The sequence below is a fragment of the Mauremys mutica genome, chromosome 7, assembly GCF_020497125.1.
Source record: "Mauremys mutica isolate MM-2020 ecotype Southern chromosome 7, ASM2049712v1, whole genome shotgun sequence".
NCBI lineage: Eukaryota > Metazoa > Chordata > Testudines > Geoemydidae > Mauremys > Mauremys mutica.
This window is the reverse complement of record NC_059078.1, coordinates 80,112,775-80,127,687: the sequence shown is the minus strand read 5'-3', so window position 1 is coordinate 80,127,687 and position 14,913 is coordinate 80,112,775. Positions and strand designations below refer to the sequence as shown.

Here is a 14,913-nt window from a genome sequence, read left to right as displayed (position 1 = left end):
AATATATCCTTCAGTCTCATCTCCATACACTAGGCATTAGGAAATCGTCTCCTAAAAAGAAATGAGTGTTTAGTAATGGCATGTACACTAAAAGAATTTGCAATTTACTAATATACAGCTTTGAGAAAAATGAATGTATTCATAATATATACTTGAAACCTTTCAGAATTTAAACCATAATTTTCTAAATATAAAATGGCAATATAAACCCAAGTGTTTAATTTTTGAATGAGAAAATATCAATTTTACATAAGTGGAAACTTGTAATAGTTTTCACTCTACAACTATACAAGATAATTACAGAGTAATTTGGGTTAATTTTGAGCCAGATATTGTAAGTCAAGAATTGCAGGACAAATGGGGTTCTGATTATACAACAGAATGGCAATAAGCAAACATATACTTTGTATTGGTCCTGTGGAGCCAGTAATTGCTGCTATTTCTTTTTTGAAATTATCTTTAAAATATACTGGTGGCACTGGTCACCTCAGCTCTGATTTAAAACACTGCCAATCTTAAAATCTTATATACAATTCAAGTCTTATGTACAAAACATCTTCTTTTGCATATATTTTCTTCAAATGTGTATTGATGTTTTAATCTTCTTCCTGCATTATATTGGGATTTTCTGATTATTAGACTATATAAGTTTAATATGCTCCATTATTAAGCAGCAGCATTGGTCATTGAATCATTGCATTGCAGAAATAATTTTCTGTTGACGTTTTAAGAAAGTTCCTCTTGAAATGTTGCTTGCACCTTTTAATCGTAGCAGCAGTGTTTATTATAAAGAAAATGTGCTTCTCCACAGTTCCTTTTGTCTCTCCTCTTCTCTTCTCCTCACCTTCCTCGAATTTCCTTTCCTCACCAAGACCAGACCGCTCTTTACCTTTCTCTCAGCTGATTCAGAAAAAATCCTGTTGATACACCTCCTTCAACAGGCACCACAATGTCAACTTAACCCCCAAACATGTCTTCCTTTCCTAGGATATTCAGCCTAATATTTGTTTACTGGAGTGTAAATTTTACATTTCATTGTCATTCATTTGTGTGTATTCAGTCTAATCCTTGAGAATGATTTTTCCCATGTTTTCATTACTTATCTTTTCTTTTCTCTCTTTATTTGATCAGTGTTTCTGATTGTACCCATGTCACCAAGATCTCCTCAATCTCCAAGATCACCAAGATCTCCTTACTCACTACAGTCCTCTCATCTATATAATTTTACTGTACCAGAAATTTTTATATAGATTCTTCCCCTGTGGTGTTTGTGTTCTGTAATCCTTTTTTCTGATACCTTTTTATTTTTAGATTTTATTCTGCTGTATTTTAAAATCTACTCTTCTTTCCTAGCCACACTGAGATTCATTTCTATTCTTTGTTCCTTAACAATTATATTTTTGTGGCACAATGATTAAATTGGAGTATACTAGTGCATAGTATTGTAAATATTATGTAATTTTTAAAACTAGGATATTAAAAATGTGGATCTGTTTTAGACATAGATATTTGCAACAACAACAAAAATACCCTCACCCACTCACCCCACACACATACATGCCACACAACACAACCTGGCTGTCCAGCATTATGATCAGATTCTTCCTTTAGATTATATTAATCAAGTTTGCATGAACCAAAACAAAGAGAGAGAGTGTTACATAATTTGGCCACAAAATACAATGTTAGATATAAAGGACCACCAACTCTATCCATATTTATTCCATTTGCTTGCTCATGAGTCAGTGTGCTATAGCTATAAAAATGTTAAGGTGGCTGCAAAACCATTCATTAGAACCTTTACAGAGTGTTGATTTCTGAAGAAGTCAAGAGCAGTAGCTGCCATGATTTTAGCAACTAGCCATTTTAGCTACTCTAATTTGTGTTGCATCCATTTAGGGTAAACCAATAAATCTATCAAATTTACATTCACATGTAAATGGCTACAACATCTCATTTTAATATTTTAATATTTTCTATAATTCATCAATCATTTTACATGTTTACTTATGTATTGCTCCATACTTCATTCCAGTCAGTCCAAATGTACTGTCTTCCTTAGGTTATCCCACCATTCAAGTGGAACTGGAAACTCCCACTGGGTTGCGCTTCGTGCCACCCACCCCTTTCCATCAAGATGATTTCTTTAGTGATACCTCTAGTATAGAGTCACCCCTTAGAACTCCTAGTAGACTGAGTGATGCGTTAGTGACTTCACAGGGAAATCTAGACGGTACAGCAGCAGGACCTCCAGTGGTGATTGAAGAAGATACTTCACTGGAAGACAGCAAACCTGATTTCTCAGTACCTAAAGAAAGAGCACCTAAAGATATGTCTGTAGGCCAGAGCCATTTGGAGGAAGTGGACCTGAATGATTATCCTCGGTATCTTGGTAGTTATGGTGGGATATCAAAAGATGCTAAGTACTCAAAACAAATACAGAGTGAAGAGACTAGTCAAACAGGAGTGAGAACTGAACAGCATGAGAGAGAAAAGTCTGGTACTGATGAGGAGATGACAGAAGAAAAGCTTAAATCTCTGTTTGAGGACATTCATCTTGAAGAAGGAGTTGAGTCTGAGGAGATGACGGAAGAAAAAGTGTGGTCTATTCTTAAAGATGTTCAGCAAGCAGAACAGGAAATGTCTTCAATTACAGGTTGGCAGAGTGAGGCATCAAGTGTCCATGTTGAACCACCAACGCCTGGACGCAGAATAAGTGGTGAACTACTAGATCGGCTAGATGATAGGTAAGGATCTGGAATATAGATGTTTGTCTTCAAACAAATCATTTTCAATGTCATTTTCACCTCCAGATGTTAGATTTCTAAAAAAAAGCCTTCTGAAGTTATTCAAATTCATAGTTTGGTTTTAATGTATTTGCATTTCTTACACAGTTCTGGAACACTATCAGCAAGGTCCAAGAAAATATATATATTTTTAAATACCTATCATCATTTGGGTCAGATAACTATGCTTTATCTTCTGTTAGATGTAGATTACGTTTTCTATAAAGGTCTGATCCAAAGCCCATCGAAGCCAGTGGAAACACTCCAAAAATCATTTAGGTCAACTGATTAGACCCTTAATACATATCTTGCAACTATGCTTCTCTCCCATTGACAGCTTTAGAATTAGGATTACTTAAAAAAAAAATTCTGACAACTAAATATCTAAAGCTAACATTAAAATAATTTGTAAAATATAATAGCTGTCTTAAATGATGGTATACAACAGGCTTAGCCATCCTCACAGAAAGCAAGAACTTCACTAGTTATTTAAAAGACAGTGAAAATAAAAAGTTTAAACCAATATTCCCTAAACTATGGTGTTTAAGAATAGACTGTCTTTTAAATGCTATGTCTATGTCACCACAACACTGAAAAAAGTAATTAACAGAGGTTCTGTCTATGTTGGAGCTGGAGGTGTAATTCCCAGTTTGGGTAGACATACTTGTGCTAGCACTGATCAAGCTAGCATACTAAAAATGTTCGTGTGACATGGTAGCACAAGTAGCAGGATAGATTAACCACCCTAGTATATACCTATGTTTCAGTCAGGATCATACTTGGCTGGTTAACCCACTCCACTGCTATTTTAGCACACTGGCTTGATCACAGCTAACACAGGTGTGTATACCCACACTGGAAATTACACCCCCAGCTCCACTGTAGACATACTCTAAGTATGGTTAGCCTATTGTTTATTTATTAATGCCCCTACCCAGTGTTCCCTTCCACATCCACAAATGAATTGGTGTCTGTGCCCTGCTCTCGTGGGTTCTCTTCTATAACTCAATTAAGCCAGAAGTAAGTTGTGCTGTTTTCCTCTCCATAATGTGGAACTAGGGCCAACAGTGTTAGTATCCCAGGGTAGCTGTACAAAGCAAAGGAGCCTCTATGTGAATGTCTCATGCCTGCTTCAGATCTCCAAAGACCAGCAGATTTTGAGGAATGGGAGGGCAACCCCCCTGCCATTTATGCAGAAATATCGTAGAAGGAAACACCACATTCATGGCATTTCCACTCCCATACAGAAAGACTCGAGCACAAATAATAATCAAGCCTGCAGTAATATACTTCAGAGTACAATCCCAGTAAAATGTATTCATTCTACCATGTGCTTGAACTACTCTAGTACTTAAATGATGACCTATAGTTCATTTCCTGAACAAAAGTGTAAAGCTCACTGGCTATCATGCAACAAGTGCACTTTCTGGAGTTTCCCTTCAACCAGTCTTCACTTCCTGTTTGTCATTTTTTTTGCTGCATTGTCATAATTTGTAGGAATATGACTATGCTGCATCCCTTTTTAAACAATTCCTCTTCACAAGAAATCTTAGATAGTAAGCTCTTCGGGACAGGGACAGCGCTTACCACATTGTTGATACTAACAGAAAATGAATAAATATAATAATAATAATAATAACAACAGCAATAAGTAGATTTGACTCTTAAGTGTCTCTGAAATAATATATTGGGATTGGTAGTTAATATGTCTGTTTCAGAGCTAGGTGTTTCCAGTGTTGTTGATGATATTTCTTTTTGATTTTTTAAAAGTAAATGTATTTTTATTTAAAATCAATTAAACAGATTTATGCAGAAGAATAATATGAACTATGGACAAAATAAATAAACACTTTATAAAAGCAGAGTCCTGCACTGCTCCACTTCCATTCCCACACCATTCCCTAAATCTCTATTCCTCTTGCTTGCATATCTTTGTTTTTTCACCAGGGGTTAATTTTTGCCATATCCCAAATTCTTCAGGATTGTAATTAATCTTATAAATAAGATGCTTATATGAAATAACTTCTGTCACATCAGCCTACCACACCTTTTTAAAAGTGGGGCACAAGAGATTGTCTGCTTTCCAAGGGTCAATTGCTTTACTGAACCAAGGGCATTCATTGTCTATTTCTTGAAAGATTTTGTAGTCCCATGTCTGATATTTCATATGTGGTGGTGGGGTGGAAAAAGCTACTATTGCTGTTGCCCATTGTATATACCAAGCTCCTCAACTTGATATTTAGGCTGGATCCTTGGTTCTTGATTTGCACCTTTCATGAGAGATATCAATTTAAGGGGCAAAATCCACAGCTGGTATAAATCAGCAGAGCTCCATTGCCTTCAGTAGAGCAACACCAATTTACACCATGTGAGGATCTGACTTAAAACATTTTGAGATACTTATTAAGGACTAGATCCTCTCTCATTGAATTCATTGAGAGTTTTGCCATTGACTTCAGTGGGTGTAGGATTTAAGTGATGAGAAATTCAATACTGCAATGTGAATGATCTAATATTGGTATGATTTATCCAGAGTTAATTTGGATTAATTGAGAAATATACCTAATTCAGGAGATACTGTACCTGATTAAATGAATTGCAGACAGAATACTTAAATGTGTAATTATGTCTTGTTAGCAGGATGTTTATTCTGTTTCATTAGCTACTTGATACGGTTTATTTACCAACTTTGTAGTTTTCTCAGAAAAGAGCTAATTATTTGAGCATCAGTGATATATTGAGGTATACGGCTAAATTCAGGCAGAAACTTCAAGGTAGTAAGTAGCAATCAACCAGTAGTGTCAGGTGAGTATATATCTCATATGTTCATAAGGCCATGTTGGTGGACCTCGTTTGTTCCTCTTTTTTTCCCCCTTTTTTCCCCCTAACTGGAAAGGGCTTAGAATAAAAACATGTGACCTGATCTTCAGTGTTCAGTAGAAACTATAAATTCTCAATGCCTTTGCAAGTGAGACCACCCAGGCAGAAACTACTGTACCCAGTACAGGAATATTAAATAGCTTGATGTTCACATACTACATTTAAATCTTTGCTTCTTTGTTTTTAAAAAGTACAAATTGAGAATACAGGCATCTTGACAGCAAGCTAATTGTTTAGCATTTCTGAAAGCGATTTGAACATTGTGTGATTGTTGTTTATCTTTTGTAGCCCGGACCAATGTAGGGATTCTATTACCTCATATCTGAAAGGAGAAACTGGGAAAGTTGAAGCCAATGGAAGCCGCACAGAAATTACAACAGAAGTAAAGACTAAATCTTATGTTCAAGAGTCCATGAACAAAGTGGGAAAACAGATTGACAAGGAAACTCTGAAACCAAAAACACGAAGCTCTGTCCATACTGAAGAGCAAACATTATTAACATCATATCAGAAATCTTTAGAAGAGACCAGCAAGCCAACAGTAGAAGAGCCTAAAACCTCTGTGCCTGTCAGCTTGAAGAAGATGAGCTGGAAAACTCCTGAAGATAGCAAGCCAAGAGCAAACATCCAGGAAGAGGTGGGAACAGCAACGTCTGAACAAAAGGTATGGTCCTGCAATTATTAATCTCCTAGCTGAATACATATTAATCGACATAAAGTTTTGTAAACTTATAGTGAAATTTGTTTTGTTAACTCATTTTTCTCCCTTTTAACATCAATTTGGTATGATTAATTTACTAAATTACAATAATGGAAAATAATGGTTCAATCACCGAGTTTTGACATATAAATGGCAAGGGTGAAAAAGCATTGCGGGGCATCAAGGAGACAATTATGGCTCCGTAATTCTGTGCCTGGTACCCAGCCTTCTTGGCTGCTCTGAGCTGCATCAGCTAGCAACAGTCACCGTGGACCATGTCTTCTTCCCATCCCTGACATGCCTGCTATGCTGGTAGCTGTGTCAAGGGTGGTGCCAGGAGCTAGCTTCTGTGATTCTATTTCTACAGGAGAGATGCAGATGGTTTCTGTTCTTTGAGCCATCAAAACGAGCAGAGCGGGGCAGAGAATCTTCCCTGCCTGTTTTTTCACTACATTCATTTTCAGGAAAATACCTTATCTAGCTGGTGAAATTTAACCTATTTGTGCTTTGTTCCCCTGACACACTCATTCACACTGCAAATGCACAAGGCCAAGCTGTATGGTCTTGCACAGGTCTATAGAGAATTACCAGTGTACAAAGAACTTCTCTTGGAGAGGACATGCTCTTCCATCTAGTGATAGGTGTGGTCTACTGCCTCCCCTTCAGTCTTACATTGCCTACTTTGCATGTCACTAAATACTTACTGGGCATGTGGGTGTTCCACCCACAGCATCTTTCCAGCCAGTTGTCTGCTCAAGATGGAATTTTAGTGCAATTCTCAACAGCTGATTTCCTTCCTGCAGCCTAATTAAGTTTGTTCAAATAATTGTTTACAGCACAATAATTCTGTTCTATGAAGCCCAACAGCTGGAAGGTTGCCATTTGATAAACAATAAGGCCACCAGGGAGCTAATGAGCTATAAAATAGCTAAGAAAAATCTCAGGGCAGATGCGTTGGAGTTCCTTCCATCTCCCTTTGTCCTCTATACAGGGATTCTATTTTACTGAGGGCAGTAGATTAAGGAATTATAAATATTAAGTGATCCATTTAAATATATCTTGGAATTTGTTTGCAATGTAACTTTTTTATTTGTAATATGTACTAAATTTTTTCATAACATGATACAGTAAATTAGTTTAAATGTAGTTCATTTTAAAGTGCTCCCTAATTGTTTCACCCCATGTCCCTTTATACCCGGTAACATAATCATTCTTAGCAATTATGTATTGTACTATTGTATTTCATTCTTATTTATTAGTTTGTGACACATCTAAGCTGTAAAGTCCTTTACAGGTATTAACTAATTAATTCTCTCAACACCCCTGTAAAGACCTGATCCAAAGCTAGTCGAATCAATGGGGTGATTCCTACTTACTTCAGTGGACTTCGCATCAGAACTTATGACTGTATTGTTGTCCTCATTTAAAAAAAATGGGAATACTGAGACAGGCAGCATAAGTGACTTAACCAAGGCCACAAATCGAATCAGTGGCATAATAGGCACCAGAATTCAGGAGTCTTGACTCCCAGATTCATTTTTAGTGCACTAGACCCAAATGCCTCTCCTTATATTTAAAAAAATTTAAACAAAAATATTGTAAAAACCCTTAATTCTACTTGTGTTTCCACCAGGTGGTTACCCAAGTGTCAGAAAACAGACAGTTGGCCACTTTTTATTCTCGGGCTCTGTTCAGTTTTGAAGATTCTGTGCTGGAGTGTGGGAAAAATAAATGTGTGCATATTTTCAAGACTGCTTTCAGCACTTCTCTTGTAGCATCCAGGAGAGGGTGATAGTTCTCAAGCTCTCCCCCCCCCCCCCAAATAACAACTGAGTCACCTTAATGACACAACCTTTGAATAAGCTGGATACTGCAGAGCTATGTGATTTCTGAGTCTCTCTCAAACCTTGTAAGACTACCAGACTAGTGACTCTACTGTTATGGTACATCAGTGAAGACATGGGTTCTTCTGGTTTTTCTAATCTCTTTGATCTGAATGTTTTGTAATCAGTAGTTAAGTGAGCTATCACATATACTCACTTGAAAAGACAGGAGAATTTCCACTATAATATATCTGGGAGGTATTCTTCAGAAGTGATCTATAAAGAAAAAAAAATCATAGTCTGAGTGGGAAAATAGGTGGACTTCAGGAAAAAATTACTGCACAATTTCAATTACTGCACAAAACAAGCCATTTGGCATTGAGGATGGAAAGGGACATAAAGAAAGAGATCGGGAGTTGGCAATGGGATATGGGCTTTCATCATTAGGCCACCATTTCAGATTTTGGTCCAGAAGATTCATGGATGTAAATCAAACCATTACTGTTGGGTAGCTGTTTGCTTGCCTGTGTGAAATGAGTTGATGGCTTAGTTCCTAGTGAACAGGTTCCACATTACAGAAACCATCACTACAGTTTCATTAACTCTCACCTTTATAGCTGGCAAAGATTCTTCAGAGAACCCACCAAAAAATGGTTTTGAGACATAGTAGCATGGTGAGGGAATTCTCTTCTGCCTCTGCCCCAGCTGTACCATGTTCAAAGAATAGATGCTCTGGCTGCACCTTTCACAAGCATCAGGTTCACATGAATTTTAACTTAAATAAAAGGTGCAGAACTATTAAACATTATTCTTGTTGGAGTGCTGTAACAGTGTCATGGCCGCTCCAAATGTAATGGTGGCAAAATTCCATCATAACTAAAAGAAGATACTTTAACTCCTTATTTAATGGCACTCTTTCTCCAACATCTTTGTGATTTTGGGGAATCCATTTTTGTTTCCTATCACTTTTTATTATTGTAATTAAATTAAACTACTTTGATTTATTTATTTAGATAGCAGCGGTAGTGTGGTTGGCACATTACAGATAGGTTTGTATTGTCTTGAGATGTTCACCTATCTGCATTCCTTTCCTTTGAATATTCTCTCTCTCTCTCTCTCATGCTTGCTTTCTTTGCTTTATAGATCATTTCTGAGAAATACTCTTTTGTTTTACATGCTGGGCTGGATAGACAAAAAGGAAGAGGTTTAATATATTTAGTTAGCAGAATTTTAATAAGTAATGTTATTCCTTTTCTCTCTCAACGTTAGAGTCGTATTAAATAATTGTAGAGATAATTACCATATTTCTAGATTCATAAAAAATGTGGCTGATACCTGGCCAAGTTTTCAGACTGGTCTTTACCACTGCATTGTGCCTGTAGCATGTGCACTCATTTTACTGCCACAGCCACCTGTATGCACACTAAAAAATTGGTCACGGTTTGTGGGAGTGGACACTTTAGTGTATGCAGAGAACAGGCAGTGTGTGAATCCCAGTGTATGCAAAGAACAGGCACATGTACACATGCTCAGATTTTTGTGGGCATTGGGGTCTGAATACTCATCATACTGTACCAAGACAATGTCACAATTTAATCTTTCTAAATTACTTTATTAGTTTTTTTTTAAATAAATACAGACTGTTTGTAATTAGCCCTGGAATTATTTGATACAATTTGAAATCAGATAAATTTTGAGTGGGAAAGCCATTTACTCAATAAAATTCTACAAATGAAAAATACCTATTTATTATCTCCCTGGATCTTGACTGGTGTTTACTGTTTAATCATTCAGGAGGTAACTGACTTGTTACACTCATGAATCCAGTACAGTTTCATCCCTTTCTGCCCACCCCCACCCATTTCTAAGATTCCATTTCCTATTTAGGGCCTTACCCAGTGCTCATAGAAGCCAATGGAACGATATCAGTGGGCATTGGTCATGCTCATAGTTCAGAAACCATGAACTGCTTTGTTTTCTCGGGCAGGAAATGGAACAATCTCTAACAGAACATTATGGGGCAAGATTTCTAGTACTGGTTTTGTTGAAACTGCTAATTCTTGAGCATAATTTTGCAAAAAGTTGTAACTTGTGACTTGTTTGTTTTTTCTCACATCCATATTTTGTAAAAGATGCTTGAGATTCATTTGTTCAAATGCATTTGGGATCTCATAATTTGTCCCATATAAAAAAAAGCTTTAAAAGCATTTAAGATAAAATGGAATATTTATCAAACTACAGCACAGCAAAGAGCAAAAAAGACGCCACAATAAATTAATGGGCAAGATTGCAGACACCGCATACATGGTACATACAGGATGAATTAACATCTGTGATAACCTTTTCTTTCTCCTGGGTGTTCCTGCTCAGAATGTTTTGTCTTTTAAATGTGCTGTTAAAATATACTAAAACTGCCTTTATCAGGAATTTAGTGACAGTGACATTGAGATTCAGAGTGAGTCGAGCTCAGATGAGGAACAGAGAATCACTACAAGAGTTTATCGCCGGCGTGTGATTCTGAAGGTATCCTGTGATTTTAGTTCTAGAGGTACCACTGGCATGGATTTGGTCTTGACTGCTGTGCTAATGTTCAGTGTTGGTCATATTAGACACCCTCTTGTAATGTGCTTTCCATTTCTGGTATGTATTTACAACTAAAATATTAGGTAGTCTTTCTTTGCATAATCCCTAGGCTTATGGTTGTCTTCTGGTGGAAAACAACCACACAGCGCTGCATTTTTGTCTCTCTTAATGCCATTGTGTTCTGCATGGCATCATTAACACAGTCACTATGTATAGTGAGATATAATGGTATATGGACATAGGTTGATATAATGAAACTCTACAGGGTTGATAACCACTTTAAAAGCATGTCTGGTATGGAACAGAATGTATGCACACAAGGCATGTGTGATATAAAGTATTTTGGTTTATCTTTCTTTCAGTTGCCTAAATCACAAGTAAAACACATTCCGTAATTCCTAAGGGTAGGATTTAGAAACATAAGACATATTGATGTTCCATGGGACTTGTGCTCTTAAATTCCTTAGGTGCTTTTGAATACCCTTCCCCTAATGATATTTGGGCCTGATCCAAAACATATTGAAGTCAGTGAAAGTCTTGAGTGGGTTTTGGATTAATTCTTGTTTGATGTTTTTACAACAACATGTTGATGGAATGTATTCACAGATATAATAATAATTAATAATGTGGTGTCATGTAAATAAATACATTTGTTGTGTATATTTTCTTATACACTCAAATAGTTCGCTGTTACTTGCCTTAGAATAGTGGTGTTCAACCTGTGGTCCATGGACTCCTGGGTGTCAGTAGACTATGCGTAAGGGGTCCGCAAAAGGTTATTGTTACCATAGAACAGTGGTTTTCAACCGATAGTCCGCAGACCCCTGGAGGTCTGCAAACTATGTCTAAGATTTCCAAGGGGGGGTGTACCCCCATTTCAAATTCTGTAGGGGTCTGGAAATGAAAAAAGGTTGAAAACCACTGCCCTAGAACATTTACATAGTCAAAGGTTATGTCAACACTATGAGCTAGGACTGTGATTCCCATGCTGGCATACAAATACAGATATGTATTTGGCACGGCTAAGCCATGCTTCTGCTGCTGCTACCCATGTTACCACGACTACACTGTTATTTATATTTATGGTAGCTTGATGAGTGCTAGCACCAGTATTTGTATGCGAGTAGGGGAATCACATCCCTAGCTTGTAATGTAGACGTAACCAAAACATTCTGTATCTAAAACATGAATTTTAATACTCAGTTATTTATAGGATTTTCTTATAAGTTTTTATTGAAAAACAGTGATGAGACCAGAAAGACAGCGCTGCTGTCATGCTTATATAGCACCTATGCTATAGTGATGGAATTTACCTGAGATATAATAGTTACTTTAGTAGCATAAATTCCAGCTATTCATGGCACTTCAAATCTGCCATTTTAGATTAATATTTGTACGTTATGGAAAAGGGGAATGCATGTGTCTTCTTAATACTGGTCAGTTCTACCTCCTCTCTATGATATGCAAACACACTGCTTTCCATAGGTATTGATCTCTCCAAGATGCATGCCCTTGAGGAGAGTGCAGAGTGGTATTTTTAATAACATACACTATATACCTATTCAATTTATCAGTCATGCTCCCTTCTTTAAAATCCAGTGGAGGCTTGCAGGGGTGGGGGGCCTGGATATAGCCCAATGGGAGTAAAATCTTTATGAGAGAAGCCTGTTGCTATCTTTCAAAATCTCTAAGCTGTTCAGTACATCTCTACGATACAGCAGTAATCTGAAGTATTCGATGCAGCCAGAGAGGAATAAGAATGTTGTTCCTGTTTTCACATTGGTCTGTTGTGAGGGCATCATAGGGCAGTGTAAGCTGCATTGCACAAAGATACTCCCCTGGCCAGATCCTGAGCTCTTAACGGCTCTTTTACACTGCTGCAGTAGCTTGAAAGGCTATAGTACAGGAAAGAATTCCTCCCCTCCCTCCGTCCCTTTGTGTTCTGTTCAATACTTCTCACTGGTTAGCTGTTTTAGAGGCCGTAGGTAGAAATAGGAGACTGGGGCAATATTTTTTTTTAAGTACCAAAAATTCAAGCTCTAGAATTGAACTGCCCCACAGAGGCCAATGTTCTCTTTTCCAATTACATCATGCTGCCTCAAACTACTTGCCTGGCCCGTTGTACTACTGATCCTATATATTATGGTTTGGAGCAAGTAGTGCGTTATCTTCAAATAGGGACACCCTGGACATGCTTGTTCACTTTTTACTCCATTGGAGTCATTAGGAGTTTTTCTTGAGTCAGAACTGGGTAAAGATTTCCGGATTTGGCTCTTAGTGTTGGGTCCATATCTTGATTCAGTCCTATTTATCCATATCAGTAATAGCAAATGAAAGCAGGTGATTACAGGCTTGGCTGCTCCATGATGGAATAGCTGCTGTGCAGAGGGTTGCACATGTGACATTTTTTATTGTAGTTTATATTGATTACTGTCTCGTTGCTATATAAAAAGCAATAGAGGTTCCTATGTAACCCACGGGGTGAAATTTGATCACCCCTGGACTAAGGATAAATTCAGTCTTGTGGAAAAAGAATTCACTGCATGATTCCACAGGTAACGTTAGGACTAAATTACTTTATTGACTTTCTCATTTCTTTATTTCTGTTTTGTTCCTTTATATGTTGTTGTTATTGCAATTACTTATTATTTGTTATGTTCTGTTATTGTGCTGTGCTCTGTTGAAAACATGGAGAAAGTCATTTCCCTGTCCCAAGGATAGTACGATTGAAGGGCACAATCTCGTGAAGTGCTGACTAATCTCAAACTCAACTCCCATTGGTATGTAGCACTTTACAGGATTGGACCATACATTTAGACAAAATATGTAAGACACATCTCCCCATATTACCAGATCATGGGCTAATCTCAAAATGGTAGAGAATTTTTTTCCTCTCCCTTTCCCTTTCCCTGTTTATCATTTGGTGACTAGGACTCACAAAAGAGGTGCAGGAGTATGGGCAATTAACACACAAGGAGAAAACAGAAGCTTCAGCCATAAAATATACAAATATATAACATTTATAATATAATATAATGTAATATATAAAATTTAAAGGCAGATCCAAACCCCAGTGAATTCAATAATTACAATAATTGGCGACTCATTTTTATGCTTTTTAATAATTCTAAAGAAACAAAATTATTGAATCAGTTTCTTGCAGAAAGTTATGTGAAAGATCTGCATTTCACTTCACAACCATTTTGTAATGAAAAACCTAATTTCTGTACAAGATATTCAAATTTCACATCATTTTGCAAGTTTTATTCCCTTTACTTCTTGACACTGTTGTGGATGTTCTGTTTTCTTCCAAAAATATTCAGAAACCAGGGCTCTTTTCCTTCCATTCTTCTTGATAGTGAAGTGAGAAAACAGGTAATTGGTTCTAAAGGGTGTTTGTCTTAGTCTTCAATAATGCAGCAAGGCAGAAGGATCTGAGCAGCAAGTTTATTACAAAGCTAAAACCAGCAACTCTTGTGATCTTGCCACCTTTAGGTTGGTTATATTTTCACTTTCCATAATAATTATGGAAAGTGAAAATATAACCAACCTAAAGGTGGCAAGAATTACGGGTGAATTTTACCCAGTGCACATGGCCCATGCTGCACGTCAACCCGTGCATCAAGGGCTTACATTGTGCATTCAGCCATGAGCGGGCCCTCTCTAGTGGGGTGACTTTCACCCAATATAAATAAGACAGTAACTATGTGCTCTAAATTTCCCCCACCTCAGCCTCATCCATGATGTGACAATGTCGGTGTTTTGGAAACTGTTGAAGTAACTGGTTTATTTTAACAAGTCAGAACATAAAAGTAAAATCATAACGGTTAGGTCAAACTGCTTATTATCATTATAATCACATTGTATGTAGATAGAGCTTTTTCTGCATCATCAAGTTCTCAATCTCAAATCACTTTGCTGCCCCCAACAGAGGCATTTCTTCTTTTCAGCTCTGCACTTAAGTTTACCACGTCACTTTCCTATAGCTTTAGCAGTACATCTGTGAGCAGTTGGAAGAGTCAGCATAGCTGACAGACTTGCAGAATCTGATTAAAGAGGCTTCCCCAAGTAGACAGAACCCACCAATGAAAATGACCTTAATGAGGTATTTGTTTCTTGCAATACAGCTGCATAAACTTGA

General features: G+C 37.1%; 1 protein-coding gene across 1 annotated transcript in view; it reads left to right on the top strand.

Moving 5' to 3' along the window:
• ANK3 (ankyrin 3) overlaps positions 1 to 14,913 on the top strand; it is a 305,329-nt gene that overhangs the window by 275,567 nt on the left and 14,849 nt on the right. The window contains exons 41-42 of the mRNA XM_045025319.1: positions 2,657 to 2,747; positions 5,955 to 6,330. Of these exons, the coding sequence (XP_044881254.1) occupies positions 2,657 to 2,747; positions 5,955 to 6,330 (467 nt within the window). The remainder of the gene's footprint in view (positions 1 to 2,656; positions 2,748 to 5,954; positions 6,331 to 14,913) is intronic.